At 37.1% G+C, this 18508-nt stretch overlaps 1 protein-coding gene across 17 annotated transcripts in view; it reads right to left on the bottom strand.

The window, feature by feature from the left end:
• The window catches only part of Arhgap21 (Rho GTPase activating protein 21), a 125992-nt gene that overhangs the window by 66201 nt on the left and 41283 nt on the right, over nucleotides 1-18508 (bottom strand). For 16 of the 17 annotated variants that reach the window (XM_060372344.1, XM_060372349.1, XM_060372353.1 and 13 more), the window contains 2 exons: nucleotides 6868-7047; nucleotides 4770-4794 (listed from right to left, as the gene is read on the bottom strand). In XM_060372344.1, coding sequence (XP_060228327.1) covers nucleotides 4770-4794; nucleotides 6868-7047 — 205 coding nt within the window. Of the gene's footprint in view, nucleotides 1-4769; nucleotides 4795-6867; nucleotides 7048-18508 lie in introns of those variants that run through there. The other variant, XM_060372355.1, reaches the window with a different exon arrangement.

Below are 18508 nucleotides of genomic sequence, written 5' to 3'. Positions count from 1 at the left end.
AGAAAAACTACTTACAATACAATTTCATGTCCATACTTTATTAACATTATTCTGAAAGACTGTGCTTTTCAGAAATTGATGGAAATATAGCATAAAATAGGTTCCATCTTCTTAGCTTTGTAAACTCCTTTTTCATAACTAAAAACGCATTTCATAGCCAGATGCAGTGGCACCCAGCACTCAAGAAGGCAGAAACAGGCAGATCTCTGAGTTCAAGGCCAGCATGGTCTACAGAGCAAGAGTCCAGAACAGCCAGGACTACACACACACACACAAAAAAAAAACCTGTCTCAGAAAACAAAACAAACCAAAACAAAAAGCATTTCACTGAAGCACACTTGTTTTCTACACACAGTGCCTGAGGTACACCTGCATTGAATGACTAACTGGTCCGATTCAATTCTTTCCCTGGGAATTTAGAAGTACCATGAAGGAAAAAGCAGAAAGAAGGCATGATGGAGGCTGGACCTCACACAGAGAGGTAGGCACCTAGACACAGTCTAAACAAGATTTCCCAAACATGCTCTTCCCATCAGCCTGAAATTCAAGTACTTTGGCTATGCAGTTCAAAGTCTGCAGTGCTGTTGCTGTGCCACTCTGGCTCTGCTGGTGCCGAAGAGCTCCTTCCTCTGCATCTGGCCCATTCTGAGTCTCACCACTGTTCAACACTCTAGTAAAGACTATAGAGTTGGAAATAACCAAATCACAGATGTCACAACTGAGACAATTTAATGGGTACCCCAATATTAACATGTTTGAAAAATGGAAATACAATGGAACTAAGAAAGGGAAATAATAGCAATAATCAACCTTACTCCCATAATTATGAGCATTTACTCTAGAAGTTTAAAGGACAATGGAATGTCAACATGATATCAATTGTCCAAAACAACTATTCTCTTTAAAATATTCTGTTTATATGGCCTTTTCTTATATTACATCACTGTAAAGAAAACTAAAACATGTAAAATAATTTTTTAAAACATAATACCCAAGCACAGGATGAAAAAACACAAAAGCTGGGTAAGTTTAGATATTAGAAAATTAAATGCCATACCTGGGTGCAGTACACATGCCTGTAATCCTAGCACTCAGGAGGCAGAGGCAGGTGGATCTCAGTGTCAAGGCCAGCCTGGTCTAAAAAGCAAGTTCAGGACTATCAAGGCTCCACAGAGAAATCTTGCCTCAAAAGACAAAAATAAAACAAACAAAACAAAGCAAATTAAATGCCCAGAGAGATTTCACTACATAGCGGAAAGGAAAAAACACCAAGCAAAGCCTTAAATTGCTTTACAAAATCTTGGCATTATAACAGGGTCTAAAAGTGTTATAATACAATTGTGGCAGTCATCTTTTCTTCAGTAATGCTACATTTTGACTCTGATCACTATACAGGAGCTGGGATTCTATTACACTAAACAAAACTCACATGAGTTTTATAATCTTAACAGACTTGGAAACACATTTTAAAAGGAAAACAAGACTGAAAAAAAATAATAACTTTCCACTGAATTAAAGCAGTAAATATACAAGTTGCCTAACAAGGGTGAACTCAAAAAACTCATCTATGAATATTTAATTGTTCAGGAGCAGGAAGGTTTTTTTTTTTTTTTTTTTTTTTTGTTTTGTTTTAATACAGAATACAATGTAATGGACTAGTTTAGCTGAAATACTACTACTCTGCTTAGGCTAACGGGCTTTGTGGACTAGCCTGGGACCACACATGGGATGATACATACAAGCCCAGCCATGAAAAGTAAAAATATAATCAGGCAGGCAGAGCCCTGGAAACTTCTCAGGCTCAGGGAATTTTTTTTTTTTTTAGGTCCACAGCTAAACAGATATTCAGATTGTCACAGTTAGCAAAGTTTGTTTCTCGAAGGTATTTAGGGCTCCCTTGCCTTAATGTAATTTTTTTTTTAATCTTTAGGTATTCACAAATACGAAATCTTTCCTTATCTTAACCTTCTCCATGTACACTTCACAGGGTAAATTTTAAAACATATATGTATCTAATAATTCTTGGTTCTAAAGGCTAGAACATTGTTTAAAGGTAGAACTACTTTTGAAACAAAATTGAAGAAATGAGAAAAAAAATACTTAAAAATAAGTCAACAGATACAAGTGTAAAAACAAAACTATGACCTTGAAGTATCTAAGATAACTGATTTGAAAAGTCCAGCTCTGCCATTCACATGCCAGGTGATCTGAGCGAGCTATTTTAGCTGATTTACCTACAAGAGAAGACTACTATCTCATCCTCAGGGCAAAGAGATCCCTAACATGCACTCTGATGTATGGTCTGGATTAAGTGTTCAAGTGTGTGCTAGTGGCACATTCCCTCCCCCTCCCCAAACCGAACAATTATTTTTCCACATGTATGTCCTGTGTGTAACAGACCAGCCTCTTCAGGTGCTCTCAGACCCTCTCATGTTTTTCTGAGGTACAAAAGGTCCACACTTTCTAAGTTACTTTTTACATAGGACATTCACAGCCGCTTGCCTACCTGTGAAATGCCAGCAACACCACTGAGATAACAAACTTACCCACAGGCATACCAGTGTGCCCGAGGCACAGCATTGCTCCTGCCTGAGAAACCCTTTAAAGGAATTATATCCTGGGGATGTGAATTCATTGGAAAAAAAAAAATAGTCATTTGGAGCAACACTGCTGAAACTACTGTTGACTACATTCTCTCTGTTTCCCAGGACAGGGTCATGTAAGGCAAACTCAGTCTCAGCCTTCAGTGAAAAAAGACGGTATTTTTACAGATGATGTGCAGCCCTAACTATTCCTATTCTTCCTTGACTCTGGCTAGTGGAAAGCTCAAAAGCAAATTCAGCTCATCTTTGATAATGGTATTGGACCCACAGCACAGACTTATCTATATTTTATCTCCTGTCATCCAATTAATGTTTTCACCCCAAACATCCCAGTTCTTTGAGAATTTCCTGTGTTTTGTATTTGTCCCTTCCCCAGACTCCTCCCAGAACCACTCCCCGTTTCCTGCCCATCTAACTTCACTCCTTTTTAAAATTAACTTATTTCTTACTACATAACCTGTGTTTCTGTATGTGGTCAGCCCCTGTCCTTTTGAGAGCAGTATGGAGTGGGCAATTATCCTGTATACTAATGTTAGTGCCCCTCTCCACATTTTTTTTTCCTCTAGGACCTGGCCCTTCCAAGTGTTTAAGTTTATTCTTCCCATTCAAAGCACATAACTACATCGAATCAGTTCAATAAGCTGTGGCAGATACACAGCCATCCACACACACCTGGTTATCATTTTCTATGTTTATTAAGCATTTCCCTTGTGACGGTCATGGCATTCTAGATGCTGTGGGTGCCATATCTCTCGGCACATTGGCCTGACAAATGACAGGAATGTGACAGAGAACTCAAATGCCCTTTTCTCAAACTAGTGCTTATTCTGCCAGTCACCCCTGCTTCTGTCACACCAGGATCATTTGGAATTCATCCTAAACCCGGGTGCGTACCAGATGGTGACAGGAGTGGCCCATCTTGCGCAGGTAACATCTATAATCTGTTTCCTGACCTATACCCTCAGATTATCTTGGACAGTACTGAAATAAATTATTTCCTTTTTATGCTAACCGTAAATTTGACAATTCTAGGACCCCAAATCAGGTTGGCAAATAGTGACAAAGATCAACTAATGCTAAGTGGATTATCCTTGAAATAGAAACAAACAAAATTACTCAGAAAACACACACACACACAGAACTGTTGGTACCAAAAATACATTTTAGACAGTCAGGCAAAAGACACAGAATTCTTATATCTTGATGGGAATGGAAGATTCATAGCATTTACTAAACATTACATACTGTCAAATTTATAGCTGGTGCAAATGTGGTATTATTGTTAAAAGCGCATTAAACTCAAATTGGTGGTAAGAAAGCATCAGACAAAACAAAATCCCAAAATACAAAAACAGGCAGATTCACAACAATGTTGGGATTGCAAGATACAACAAGAACAAAGGAGAGAAATAAAGACTGGAGGATTTTAGGGAAGATTCCTAACTAAATGCAAAGTATCATCCTAGAACAAAACCCAACAGGGCTACTGGGAAAGTTACAGAAATTAAACACTTGTAGATAATACACTAAATACCCTATAGCAATGCTAATTTCTTATTTTTGTTCACTGCATCACAGGAATGGGCACTTTTAAGAAGAGAGCACCAGATTCCTTAGAGTTGGAAACACATGAGTTTCTGAGCCAATGGGTCCTGGGAACCGAACTCAGGTTTCCAGAAGAGCAGTAACTACTTTTAACATGTCCCCAGAAATACCATTTTTAAGAGTCTATTTTATTGCATGTAAACTTTATTTCATTAAAGTTGACTGAAAAATTAAAGAAAAACAAATCAGAATTAAGTGAACTTAAGTTTAGAGTAAGATTAGATAGAAGAAGAACCCAAAGCCACCTTGCCAAAACACAACAGGCTCCTTCTCTGAAAGGAGCACTTAGTTTACAAAAGCTCCCGAAATAAGAACCTTGCAGAGTGTCTTTATACTTGCATTGGATAAGTAATGAAAGCATTAGTGCTCAAATTATAGCAATCAAGTGACAGAATTCACAAAGCAAGCAAAGGATATTCAAGTCCCATGATTCACACACCTAAAAAAACTGCTCTATACTTGAACTTCAAAAGAGAAATCACCTCAGTTGCTACTACCTCCACAATGGTGAGACCTGAACAGGGAAACCTTTAGAGAAAAAGTAAAGACTTTACGGCGTACCTCCTCTGTTTCCATTTTCTTCATCCTTCAAAATAAAAGAAAATATACATCTGAGTACCAATAGCAAACTCTTACCTGGTCACAGAAAAGCTATTTTAAAACATATTATTGATGTATAACAAGGACCAATTAGAATCTTATTAACAGTGCCTTTGTCTGAAGGGGGGAACAAACCCAGCAGTGTAGTTCTGAAATACTGAGGTCTGTGGGGTAGCTATGGAAAGTGAGGTGAAGGAACCAAACAAGCTGACAGAGAGAGGTGGACGTGGAATTTGAGAGCTGGCTGGTCATTTTTACTGCACTGCAGTGACCATCAAAAAGCTAACTGCTACAGATTTAAGTTCTTGTACTCAATTTGGAAGTTCATTTATTTGGTGTTTTTAGGCTCTTCTGCCACGATGCCTATGCCTAGCTAAGAAACTAGAAAAGCAACTTTAAACAGCTAGTATGGAAACATATCAAGGCGAGTATTTGCTGAGCCTAGACCGAATCAAAGCTACCATGCACTGCAGAAACAAAAACGGAGCTTTGGCTGAAGGCTGGTAATTTATTACATAACTCTTGACCTTTATTTTGGCTGCCCAAATGTTGTTTTTCTTCTGGTTATAAGCTCTGTTCTGAGACAAATCAGTTGCCAGCTAAATGACATAATAGAGGCATTGTTGTTATCAATCGTACACTTTCTAAAAACTATAAAACACTGAAAATTGTTTTAAATTCTTTTGAGGCTCAGTGGTGCAGTGTAATGCCCTAGGTCTACTACACACACACACATACACACACACAGAATCTTTAAATGAACTCATAAAATTTCAGTATTAAAGTGAAAACTAACCCAATATACTTCCCATGGATAGCATATAAAGGCCGAGAACTATGTGCATGAATCTCAGCAGCAAACTGCAGTACTGCATGGCTACGTGGAACATCGTCGACATCAGTTCCCATTCCAAACGATTCCTGCTTAGTGTCTGACAAGTGACGTACTCAAGGTCACAGAACTACTGTGAGCCAGAGTCGGGGAACAGACCCAGACTTCACAAATACTTTCTAATATATTTTTGACCTTTGCTGAGCAAGTTATTTTATAGAAATCATAATACTTACATGCTTCTTGTGATCTAAACTAAACAGACAAAAATTACACAGCTCTAACCTGTATCTGGCAAATATGTAAGTAATATTATCAGAGCTCTTAAGATCAATAGATTCTTAAAATAGTCAGACAGTAGCCATACATAGATTTTAGGAAACCTGACTGGTAAATTTTAACTCCAATTGTAGTAATTATTAATAACTCTTAAGAGATATCTGGTGCCTTTAAAAGGTTATCCTACAATATATTTTCCTGGAAAGAGGCATTTAGGGAAAATGAACAAGGGACCAGGCATGACGGCACACCTTTAACTCCAGCTCTCTGGAGACAGAGGCAGGTAGGGCTCTGTGAGTCTGAGACCAGCCAAATCTACACAGTGAGTCTACATCTCAAACCTTAAAAAGATGAAGTAAGAAGAGCGTGGTCTCTAGACACAATGGGACAGTACCTTTTCATGTCTTATTCTATACATTAGCCAAGTTCAAGTTCTGGGTCCACCCTACTTATTCAACAAAGGACCTAACTGAGTTTTCATGTGCTCATGCCACGGGTGAAGGCTGTGTGGCAAGTGAGCTAACAGAGTAGCGATAAAACACAGTGGTTACACATGTCAACTGCAGTTAAAATCATCACACACTGCCCCCTTTCACACATTTTACTCTGATCAGCCCTGTTTTAAGATTCTGACTTACCATCATATGATATATGCAAAAGTGAGCAAATTTCTACTCTTATTAATTTTTTGCAATGACAAGTATATTTTAACCACCAATTTCCATGGTCTGACCAGAGAATACAGAATCTTTCTAGATAGCAGGGAAAGTTACATATCATAAAGAGCAGAACAAAGCCTAGAAATCACTGAATATATTTATATTACAGAAATTAAAGTTTTTGTTGTAGGTTTAAAAATATATTAAAAAGATTTAGAATGCAAATGTCACACTTCTTTTATGATAGAAGAGAAGAACGGGGAAGGGGAGAAGATGGAAATTTTCTTACCTTATGTGAGAACTGAATTGCAGACTCCGGAGGGTAAACGATGAAGTGTCTTAATGTAAAACCAAAGCCTTGCGGTGTCCTCTTCAACACAACTGTTTTGGGACCTGGCCAGGAGAAGGGTTCGTCTTCAGATGGTGACACGGTTTCACTTTGTTCTTTTCCATCTTTATTTTTTGACACCTAAAGTGCAAAGATATGTAACATTTAACTACAGAACAAACGGCATACTTATTTTAGAAAAAAAATTATGTACAAATATAATACCTGTATGTAAATACGAACTTAGTGGAGAGGACATTCACTTGCTCCTAGAGTTAGATGCATTACTATCCCCAAACCAAAAAAGCGTGCGCGCGCGTGTGTGTGTGTGTGTGCATAATGTGCATAGGTGCTTGCGTGTGTGTGTGTGCCCACATGTGCAAAATTGTGTGGGAAATGTGCATGTATACATGCAGACACGGGCACCTCTACATGCATACAGAGACCAGAGGGTATCTGGTGTCTTCCTCTACGATTCTCTGCTGTTTTGTCCTTTGAGACAGGGTCTCTTACGGAGGCTGGAGTGTGTGCTGTTTGGCTAGATGAGGCTGATAACTAGCAACACACAAAGGGCAAAGAAGAGAAACAATGAAAGAGGCACACAATTCTCAGCAAGGAAAGAGCTCAAGCTTTTCCATACAGTTCAATGCAACAAATACTGGAAAATACTAGAAAATAGCTCAGTTCTAACCCCAAATTTCATCCTTCACAGAGATTACAATTCTTCCAAGAGTCTATCTTTTGAGGTCCCTTGACTAAAAGAAACCAAAAACCAATTCATACCTCATTCCCTTTCGTACTCTAAGTCTTAATTCTTACCCTGTGCATCTTCAAGGCTTCAGGCTTCAGTGCAAGCAGCTTCAATGTACTCCCCTACTTTAACACTTCAAAAAACGTTCACATTCACCTGACTGACCCAGGAAGAGTCAGCACCGCCCACTCTAGGCCTTAGCCTTTCCAGATGAACATGGGTGGAGAGAAACTAAAGCTAAGCTGAGGACTCACTATAAAGTCAGGATCACTAACCCAAGAGAGAACAGCTCTCTGTGTCTTTAGAGAGACCAGTCAGTCTGTATCTTTTGGTTGGAAAACTGAGAACATTAATATTTAAAGTTATAAACTGAAAAGTGAATTGAAGACTTTGGTATTTGAAGTTACTGAAAAGAGCGTTGCTGTCATTGCATTGTTATTGATTTCTGGTGCTTTCAGTCAAAGATACACTACAGTGTCTCATACTAAATGGTTATTTCACCCCTTCTCAATCATCCTCACTGGTAGCCAATGACTCTGCTTGGCTTTTACATTGAGAAAATATCAACACAAAGAAAACTTAATCCCCTGACATTTATCTTTCCAGTCATAACATGCCCATGTAGCATGTTTTCTTCCTGTTCTCTCTCCTAATGACAATGACGGAAGTAACTGTTGTCAGACCCCACAGCTTTGTAATAGCCCTATCTCCTACAATTCTCTAGGACTTTTATCGTGAAGGCATGCTGGACTTTTCCAAAGTGTTGTTGTTGTTTGTTTGTTTGTTTTGGGTTTTTTGAAGGGGGGATGTATTGAGATAATCATGTGATTTTGGGGAGGTCTTTAAGTCCATTTATGTAGTTTATGACATTTATTGACTTACATGTGTTGAGCCATCCCTACATTCAGAAATAAAGCCAACTTGGTCATAGTATTAAACTTTGTAATGCATGTCTGTATTCTGTTTGCAAGCTATTTTAGTGAGTGTTTTTAATCTGTAATAATCAGGGGTATGGGCCTGTGGTCATCTTTTTCTGTTATGTCTTTACCTGGTTTTGGTAAGAGAGTAATACAGGCTTTATAGAATAGTTTTGTAAGTTCTTTTTTCTTTTTCATTTCTTTTAAAAATAGTATAAGGTTTGGCTGTAGATCTTCGTTGAGAATCTGGTAGAATTTTGCTCTGAATGTCTATCTGGTTGAGAACTTTGTTGTAACTGGAATACTTTTTATTGCAATTTCAATCTCCTCATTAGTTCTATGTCTGTGTAGGTTGTTGAATTCTTGTTTTAATCTTGGTATTTTGGCTGGATCTAAAAGTTTATCATTTCTTTCAGGTTTTCCAGTTAATGGAGCACAGGTTTTTATAAAATATTTCCTTATAATATTCCCAATTTCTTTGGTATCTATTTTATTGCTTACTTATTCATTTCTGATTCTGTTAATTTAGGACCTCCTTTCCTCCTTTCCTCTTTTATTTTGGTTAGTTGAGCCAAGAGTCTGTCAATCTTTTTTATCTTCTCAAAGAACCGGCTCTTAGATTTGTTGATTCTTTGCATTATTTTCTTTGTTTCCATTTTGTTGATTTCTGCACCGATTTTTATTCTTTCTTGCTATTGACTAGATTTAGATCTGGTTTGTTCTAGCTTTTCCAAATTTTTAAGTAGCATCAAGTCACTTATTTGTGCTCTTCTTCATTTCTTTAATGTAGTGCTATAAAATTTTCCTCATAGGTCTGTTTTCAATGAGCCCAGTTTTGTGGTGTGTTCATCTTTCATTTAATTTCAGGAAATTTTTCTTTCTTTCTTTGACCCATTCATCATCATCCAGTAGTAACTTTTTCAATCTCTATGAGTTTGTGTGTTTACTAGATATTTGTTTGCTGTCAATTAAGTTTTATTTCATCATGGTCAGATAGGATACATTAGGCATTTCTTTTTATTTCTTTTTCTTTTTTGTGTCCCAGGATATGACCTATTTTAGAAAAGCTTTCATGTGCTGCTGGGTTGAATGGGTATTCTTTGGTGTCTGGGTGGAATATTCTGTAGATTTGTTAAATCCACCTGACGTCCAAATGACCTGTCTATTAGAGAAATGGGGTATTAAAATCACCTACCATTAATGGAAGGGTGTTAATCCTTGTTTTTAAATCCAGTACTACATTTTCAAAATTAAAATTGATTGTACGAGAGTTTGGTGTATGTTTAAGAGAGTAATGTAACTGTGCCTCTGATTACAATGAACTGTACCTTTCTAATCTCTTCTTAATAGTTTTAGTTTGAAGTCTAGGCTATCAGATATTGGATAGGGAGAACTATTTGCTGTCCGGCCCCATTTGGTTGGTTGGAATACTTTTGTCTAGGCTTTTATTCTAAGGTGGTGTCAATCTTTAAAACTAAGATGTTTCTTATAAACAACAAATAGGTGGATTTTGTTTCTTGATCCACCTAGTCAGTCTGTGCCTTCTGATTGAAGAATAGAGAACATTAATAATTAAAGTCATTGTTGAAATGTGAATTGAAGACATTGGTATTTAAAGTTACTATTGAAACATGCATTAATTGTGGTCACTGTGTTGTTGATTTTTGTTGCTGTTTTTTTTTTTTTGATCTGTTTGTTTTTTGCGTGTGTGTGTGTGTGTGTGTGTGTGTGCATGCGCTCTCTGTAGTATTTTGTTATGGTAATCATAGCTTTGTATTCATTACTCTCTCCAGGTCAAAATAATGCTCCCTCGGGGGCTGGAGAGATGGCTCAGAGGTTAAGAACACTGGCTGCTCTTCCAAAGGTCCTGAGTTCAATTCCCAGCAACCACATGGTGGCTCACAACCATCTATCATGAAGTGTGGTGCTCTCTTCTGGCATGCAGGCAGAATACTGTGTGAATAATAAATAAATCTTAAAAAAAAAAATAATGCTCCCTGTATTTTCTTATTTGGTTTTTTGGATATAAAATTTCTTTAGGCTGATAATTCCTTTCTCCTTTAATTAAGACAGATAGTTCTGTTAAGTTTATTACTAGAGGCTTGGTATAGTGGTCTTTTAGGACTTGAAATATATTGCTCCAGGCTCTTCAAGCTTTTAAATTTTCTACTGAGAAATCAGATATTATTTTGATGAGTTTTCCTTTATATATGACTTGTGGGTTTTTTTGTTTTGTTTTGTTTTTCTCTTGAAGCTTTCAACATACTTTCATTGTTCTGCATATTTACTGTTGTTTTAACTATAATATACCACAGGGATTTTCTTTTCTGGTCTTGTCTATTTGGTGTTCTGTGTACTTCTTGTATCTGTATGGGTATGTCTTTCTTTAGTTTAGGAACGTTTTCTTCCATGATCTTGCTGAAGATCTGATCTATGCTATTGATTTGAGATTATTCTCCCTCACGTGTTTTAATTCAAAGATTTGTTGTTGTGGTTGTTGCTTAAATTTTCATGGTGCCTCACATTTTCTCTTTGTTGTTATTTTTTTCATAGTCCTTGTTTATTTTGTCTAGATCCTCTGCTTTTTGTCTTAGAGTCCTGCTAATCTGTCTTCGGCTTGATTTATTCTACTTATAAGGCTTTTTCTTTTTCTCCATTGTTTTAATTGAGTTCCTGAGTTTTTAAATTCCATCTTCATTTCCCCTTGAGTCTTCAATGTTTCTATCACCTTACTGAATTCTGTTCTTGTGTTCTGGATTGTCTCCATCATTTCCATCAGCCTTACCTGTGTTTTCTTGGGCATCACTTGGGCATTTACTCTAAGTTTTTTTTCCTTAATTTCATTGAGCTCTTTCTTTGTGGCTTTTTTTAATTCCTTGAATTATTTGATTGTGATTGTTCTTTTAAATTCTGTGTCCTGGAGTTCTTTTAGGTAATTCTGATTGGCAAACATTTTTTTCGGACTGGAAGGTTTTACAGAGAAGATACTAGTTTGATCTTTCATATATTATTTTTCAACAAGATCTGGGCATCTGGACTTCTTTTGTTAGTTCTAAATCTTAGATGAACAGAGAAGGTAGAAGTAGAAGGGAGGATTGTGGCATGGGCCAGGCTATACCCTGAGAAAGATGTGCATGATCTGTCTGGGTAGGGATGTTAGATGTGATGCCAGAGAAACCTGTGGGTGATGGCAGTCAGGGAAGGTCCTAGTAGAAGCCTAACTGTTTTGCGGTGCAGGCAGCATGAGTGGCTGGACTAGTCCAGGGAACCATTACAGATGGGGTTAGACACTGTGAAAGATGTGGGAGATCTGGCTACTGGAGAGGTAGCATGCAGCATGAGAGGGACAACTGATGGCAGGCTCATGCCCCACAGAAGTCTAGTGCTCGTTCCCAGCAGGCTCCTTACAGGCTGAGGTGCCAGCACACCCCACCCTCATCCCATAGCAAACATATTGACTTCTTTAAACTCTTGTCTTGGGGTGATTTCATTTAGATTCATGAGCTCAATACTAAATATACATCTTTATCCCAAGTATACCTCCAATCCAATAGGTAACTTTACATTTCTGAGTTGCTGATAAAAGTTGTTTTAAATTATAACTTTAAGTTTATTCCTGTAGGCATACGGTTATTATGTAATTCAAATGCTGATTTCTGTAACCTCCATATCTGGCTGAAATTCTTGTTCTGAGAATTTCCTGTCTCAGTGTTACGTAAACACTGGCTCCTCAGTTGTCCCCTGGTTTGCCATAAAGCAGTATATGGCCAATCACTGAGCAGGGCAGAGAGAACAGGGATGGACTTCCTGCCAGCCATGGGAGAAGGAGCTGGAAAAGGAAGGGGGGGATTCAGCCATGGTAGAGGACTAAATATAACTATTTGGTCAAATATAACTATTTGCTTGTCTCAGCAGAGACAAGCTGGAGCAGAAAAGCTACAAACTGTAAGTATCTCTGGTGAGCACAATGGGAAGAAACCAGAGAACAGAAAGAACAGAGAAATAACTGCTCAGTTATTCTGTTGTGATGCTTATTATTAAACAAACATAAGACAGTCACAATTATTTGTAATAATAGCTGGTTAACGAAAAAACTAAGAGAAACAAACATGGTTTTATAAAAATAACTTTAACACATTCCAGCAATTTAAAAAATGTCACCTTTACTAGACATCAAATACTTTCATATGCTGACTCTTCTTTCTTATTATCTTCTATTGGAAAGTCTGTTTCCACAATGATTTGCTTCATATGAAGGTAAGAAGACAGATATAAACATTACCCAGCCAAGCTTGTAGTAAGGCTCTGTGAATGAGTAACTGGAATATTAAAGTAATATACAATGTACAAAATTCATGATGTCCATATTGGCAGTAAACAGCTGAAACTTGACAATTAAAAGGATGTATCAATCAGGCTAGAAAAATGGCTTGGTTGTTCAGAGCATGTACTGTTCTTACAACGGACCTCAGTTTGGTTCCCATCATTCCTGCTGACAGCTCACAGCTGCCTATAATTACAGCTCCAGAGGATCCTACATCTCTGGAGCACCTGCAATCCTTTGCACACACCCACACACAAACACATATGCATGAAAAACCCAGACATAGCAACCAAAATGGTGCTAAGCTTTGAGATGATAAAATGTTTGCAAGACTTATAAACCAAAGGTATAAGTCTAAATACTTCCGAGTCTTGAAAGAATGTCTACATAGGTGAAAACATTTGTGGTTTAGAAGATTTGGTATTGTTGATATTAAATCAGATTTATCTATAGACTTATATTTGTACACTGATTCAAAGCAATCCCAATTAAGATCTCAGAACAGTTTTGCATGGAAGTATACTGTTTACCTTATCATGCTAAGAATCTGAAGAATAAATCCCATATATTTATGTTCTGTTTCCTAAAATAAGAAACCAGATTCCATAAAAAAAGAAAAAAGAAAAAAATCTGTTATTTGAAACATGTAAGAGAATGAAAAGACAATTTGCTCAAAGTGAAAAGACAATTTGTTCAAAGAGGAAAGTATCTGTAAATAAAATCTCATAAAGGACTGACATATGGAACATAAGGATGACTCTAGAAATTTAATAATTTTAAAAACGAACAGGAATTTGGAGCATACCTTACCAAAGAAGCTTAGAAATGTTCAACACTGTAACTGATTGGGAAATTCATACTGGGCCACAATGGAACACCAAGACCTACTCACTATAAAGACCAGCCCTGCAAGTGTTGGCTGGTGAAGTAACTGGATCTCTCACACTGCTAACAGGGATCTAAAATGGTACAGATACTGTGCAAAACAACCTCATGGCTTCATAAACAGTTAAATATGAGTTTATCATGTGACACAGTCATTTGCTCAAGAGAAACTAGGACTTTTTATGTCAATATAAAAACTTATACAGAACTGTTCACAACAGCTTCATTTATTAGAAACTAAAAAATATCCCAACGGTTTTAAAACAAAGATGAACTGAGATACATCAATCATTTCTTAGCAATGAAACAAACTACTATATAGGTAAGTCTCTGTAAGTTGTAAGTATCTATTCTCTAACAGTAAGTTAAAGAATCTAGACCAACAGACCTAAAACCTTTCTAAAATGGAGTCAATACTGCCTGGAAACTAACAGCAGTCACCCAGATGGATAAGTGGAGGAATACAAAGAACAGCTGGCAGGGTGTGTATGCTCAGGACCCTGTTCATGTAACATCTTTACATGTGTAATTATACAACTTAAATATGTGCAGTTGGTTACATGTCAAACGTGCCTCCTAAAGAGATTTAAACAAAACAAGAGGCAATGGAATGAATACCTTATACTCAAGAACAGAGTTGTTCTGGAGAAGAATGTGAAAGTGAAGCAAAGGCTGCAATCTAGAAGAAAGCTGAGTTCCTTCAACAGCATTGGTGATGTAATTAAGACCAATGGACAATCCCTAAGAGTTGATTAAACATAATTATTAATGTATATTATTCCTACTAATTTATATTATCAAATATAGACATGCAAAGTAACTATAATTTAACATTTCAGAATAATCACCCAGTAACCGTTTTCCTACCTTCATTCCTTAACAATACAAGATTCTACTGATTTTGCCTTGACATTTTAATTTCCACTTTAACACAAGGAGAGAAAACCATAAGGCAATAACTGACCAGTTAGCCTCAGGTTCCTTTCTTTTGTATGGGTCAGGGAGACTGCATTATGGTGCAAATCAAATGGTCTGTTTGGGAATGTGGTTTCACCCTGCTGGCTGCTTGGGATCACAGCAATGTAGTTTGCAGTTTGGCTCTGGGACTTCAGTATGAGGTGCATCCTTTGATTCTTACTCTATCTGTCGCAGTCCAGTGAAGGACCTTACATAGTGCCCTCCTGTTTATATTTTCATGTTCCCCAGCCCTCTAAAAAACCGCCAAATCTGAGAAAGGGAGATAAATTGCCAGTTTTTAATAAAAAAAAAAAGTCTCCACACGTAACTTCAGAGGTTCTTTACTCAAAATGTTAAAAACAGGGAGGAAAAAGCTTAGCTGGTCATCCAAGATCAGATTTCTTCTAATATTGATCTCTGACCAAGTTTTTTTCCAGAGCTCTTATTCGCTTTGATGCTCTTTTTTTAACTGCATTTGACACACAGGTATGCCAAAATACTGTGATTTAAGAATAGCAAGAAAAATAAGATTGAAAAGATAATTAGAGAAGATGCTGTATTGTAAAGCATGCACAGAGAAAGGAGCTAGCATCAGTAAACATGTGCTATTAGTCACTGTGGCAGGTGCATGAGCAATGGCCTGTTGTGATCCTAATTTCCCTAATGGCTAATGATAACAAACACCTTCTTAGTGTATCTAGTTGTTCTGTAATATAACTTTCACAAAAGACCCTGAGTTTTAGTATAAGTTAACTCTTTCATGTTACACATGAGCACATGGAGGCCAACTTGTAAAATGATTTATCCCAGAGTGTAGAGGCTACAATATAATCTGAGCAAGAATTAAAACCAAGGTTTCTAAGATGAACAAAGTAAGCCCAGCACTGGAGGTGGGAGAAGGGGCTGATGCTGGAAGAATGAGTCTGAGACCAACCTGGGATACACAGCAAAGCCCTACAAGAAACCTTCTAAACCAAGGGCCCCTGACCGCAAAATTAGGATATGTTCTGTTTGGAGTGTCTCTCACCTCTTCTAGGTTATAATCTGTGTGTATTTTTGTTCTTCAGTATAACCTAGCATCTTTTAAGATTTTCCTTTCCTTTAGGACTCTAATTTTAACACTTTAAAAACAAAAACAGAACTATGTACTAAATTCATGTCTAGAGTATTTTTTGATAGCCTCATACCCCCAGATATATTCAAGTTTTGAATCACACAGGAATCTCTCCTGGATCATGGTTCCATCCTCTAAGTCTCTGATTAGCCATGTTGTATCTTATTTTACTAGATTCTTCACACACACACACACACACACACACACACAGAGAGAGAGAGAGAGAGAGAGAGAGAATAAAAGTGAGCAATTTCACTTTTTCTTCACAAACTGATTTTTTTAAATAGCACATAGCTCAGTTCTTACAATTTTTCCATCCACTCAGAACAATACATCCAAGCCCTCCTAGTCTCTGCCCTTTCCTCTGTAGGAAAGAAGGGAAGGTTACATTTTCATTGGCTTGTATACAAAGAGGAGATAAAAAAGAAACATACATGAGGGCCTCTTTTCCTCCTACATACCCACAGTGCCTTTAATCTTCTGGATTTAGTAACAAGGGCAAACTGTGGGCCTTGAGTAAAGGAGACAGCAGCTAGTCAAGAGTCTGATCTGCATCTCCCCAGCGCATCTCACTTCCCAACCATGAGTGTCCATTTACTAAGAGTTAAGGAATGTAAAAAAACAGCTGGATTAAATTCCTGTGGACTAAGAACTGCCATACCATTCCCTTAAAAGACTTTATTGCAAGGCCATTTGATTGAACAATAGCTCAATGTTAAAAGAAACCAAAGTAAAGGATGACAAAGAACCCTATAAAGTTAGATACAATAACTAGAGAAAGTATACTAAAAGAAGGGTGAGATCGTGTGTAAGGGTGAAACACCATTCATAAAATAACAAAAAAAACCCAGGAAAATTACATGATGGAACGTTCTAGAAAAATGGGAAAGTTCTAAAGGACTATGATGTTTTACACAAGCAAATTTGCCACAAATGAATGAAGTGCACACTTACAGTGGGTGAATTTTTTGTTTGTAAATCACTCAGTGACTGCTTAAGGTAAAGTGTTTGCCTAGAACATGGAAGGCTCTGGGATCAATGACAGAGGGTTGGAGAGGAGAAGAAAAGGAGAGGTGGGGAGGAAAAAAGGAGATAGGATTGTTTCACAAGTGACTGTAACAGGACGGAATGCTTATATACAGTCAGATTCCTACTACATCCAGAATGCATTCCTAGGAAAGCATTTTGCATCCTTTTGCCTTAACAGGTCCTCACAGAATTGTATGATGTATCTACAGTCCTACCTCTTACCACAGGTTATACAATGACTTAAAGAAAGAGTCTCTTTTAAGAGCCACATCTTTTTATGTCCTTGAAATGTTAACTTTATGGCTGCAACTGTCATCTGGTTCGATGTTATTTTGTTGATGTTTCTAGGATATGGTGCTGGACATGGACTCTGAGCGAGACTCTTTGATCCGTATCCTTGGTTTATAGCTGTAAACTGTGGTTTCTGAACTTCTTAACACTTCTTAAAGCCTTGACAGACTGGCTCTGGGATGATAGTTATATCATTAATTAAAAAACCTAACATCTTCCACTATCTCAAATTTCTGATATGACATTTTTTTGTGACAGAAGTAGAAAATGCTATACTTTACATGATAGATCTCAGCAAAGCCAGAAGGCACTGGAAACACTGCACTTTAGACACTTAGTGCAAGGTGTATTTACAGTGTTTAGACATGGACCCCATCCATAAGAGAGAAAGAAAAAAACAAAGAAATTATACACACTCTAGTCCAAGAATTTTGGATAAGGAATAGTCAACCTAAATAACTACATCATACGCCTGTTTGTTTCATTATTATCTATCATTTCAAAGATATTTTTAATTTTTTTTAAATATCTTTGTAGGGTCTCATATAGCCTAAGCCAGCCTTGAATTTGCATATCGCCCCCCATGTCTCTGAACTCCTGATTCTCTACCTCTCTAGTGCAGAGACTGCAGCTAAGTATTACATCTTTAATATCCTTAATGAATTGAAAGTATATAATACTTAAAATAGCACCTTGTAAAGTAAACATATTTCTTATATAAAATAAAATCACAAATGTCACTAACACAGACAAAGCTTATTGCAAAAATTTAAAGAATCACTGTTTGGATACTGAGATCAAATGTAAAAACATGATTTTGTCTAAGAAAAACAAAACCTGAATATCTATAAATTTTTACTGATTATTTTTCAGTGTTGGAGACTGAACCCAGGGCAGGAATAGAGAAGTGAATTTACAGTGGTTGAGCCGTTTCTGAAAGCTAGACAGCTCGTAAATGATGAGCTAACCTGCTTTCTCCAATGCACACCATTAGCAGAAGTGGAATAATAATATGGTGTTGAATAATTAGATCTTGCTTATCTCTAAACTAATTACTCCAATCACGCTAGAGAAATAATCTAATGTTTTGAATTGAACTTTTTTTTTGTTGTTTTCTTTTTGTCTATTGGTTTAGATTCTAAGTTAGTTAAAAGACTCCTAAAATATAATCTGTATATGCCAAGTGTGCCTGAAAGTCTGATTTATCATTTGGCTATTGAGATAGGATGAGGGGAGAAACTGTTTGGGAGTGAGAAACAGAGGAAAAGTGAGTGCAGTTGGTTAGAGGACAGCCTTGGCTGTCATTCTTTACATGCCATCCATTGTTTTTGAGA

Source organism: Meriones unguiculatus, chromosome 19 (assembly GCF_030254825.1).
Source record: "Meriones unguiculatus strain TT.TT164.6M chromosome 19, Bangor_MerUng_6.1, whole genome shotgun sequence".
Classification (NCBI taxonomy): Eukaryota; Metazoa; Chordata; class Mammalia; order Rodentia; family Muridae; genus Meriones; species Meriones unguiculatus.
This window is presented reverse-complemented; position numbering and strand designations above follow the sequence as displayed.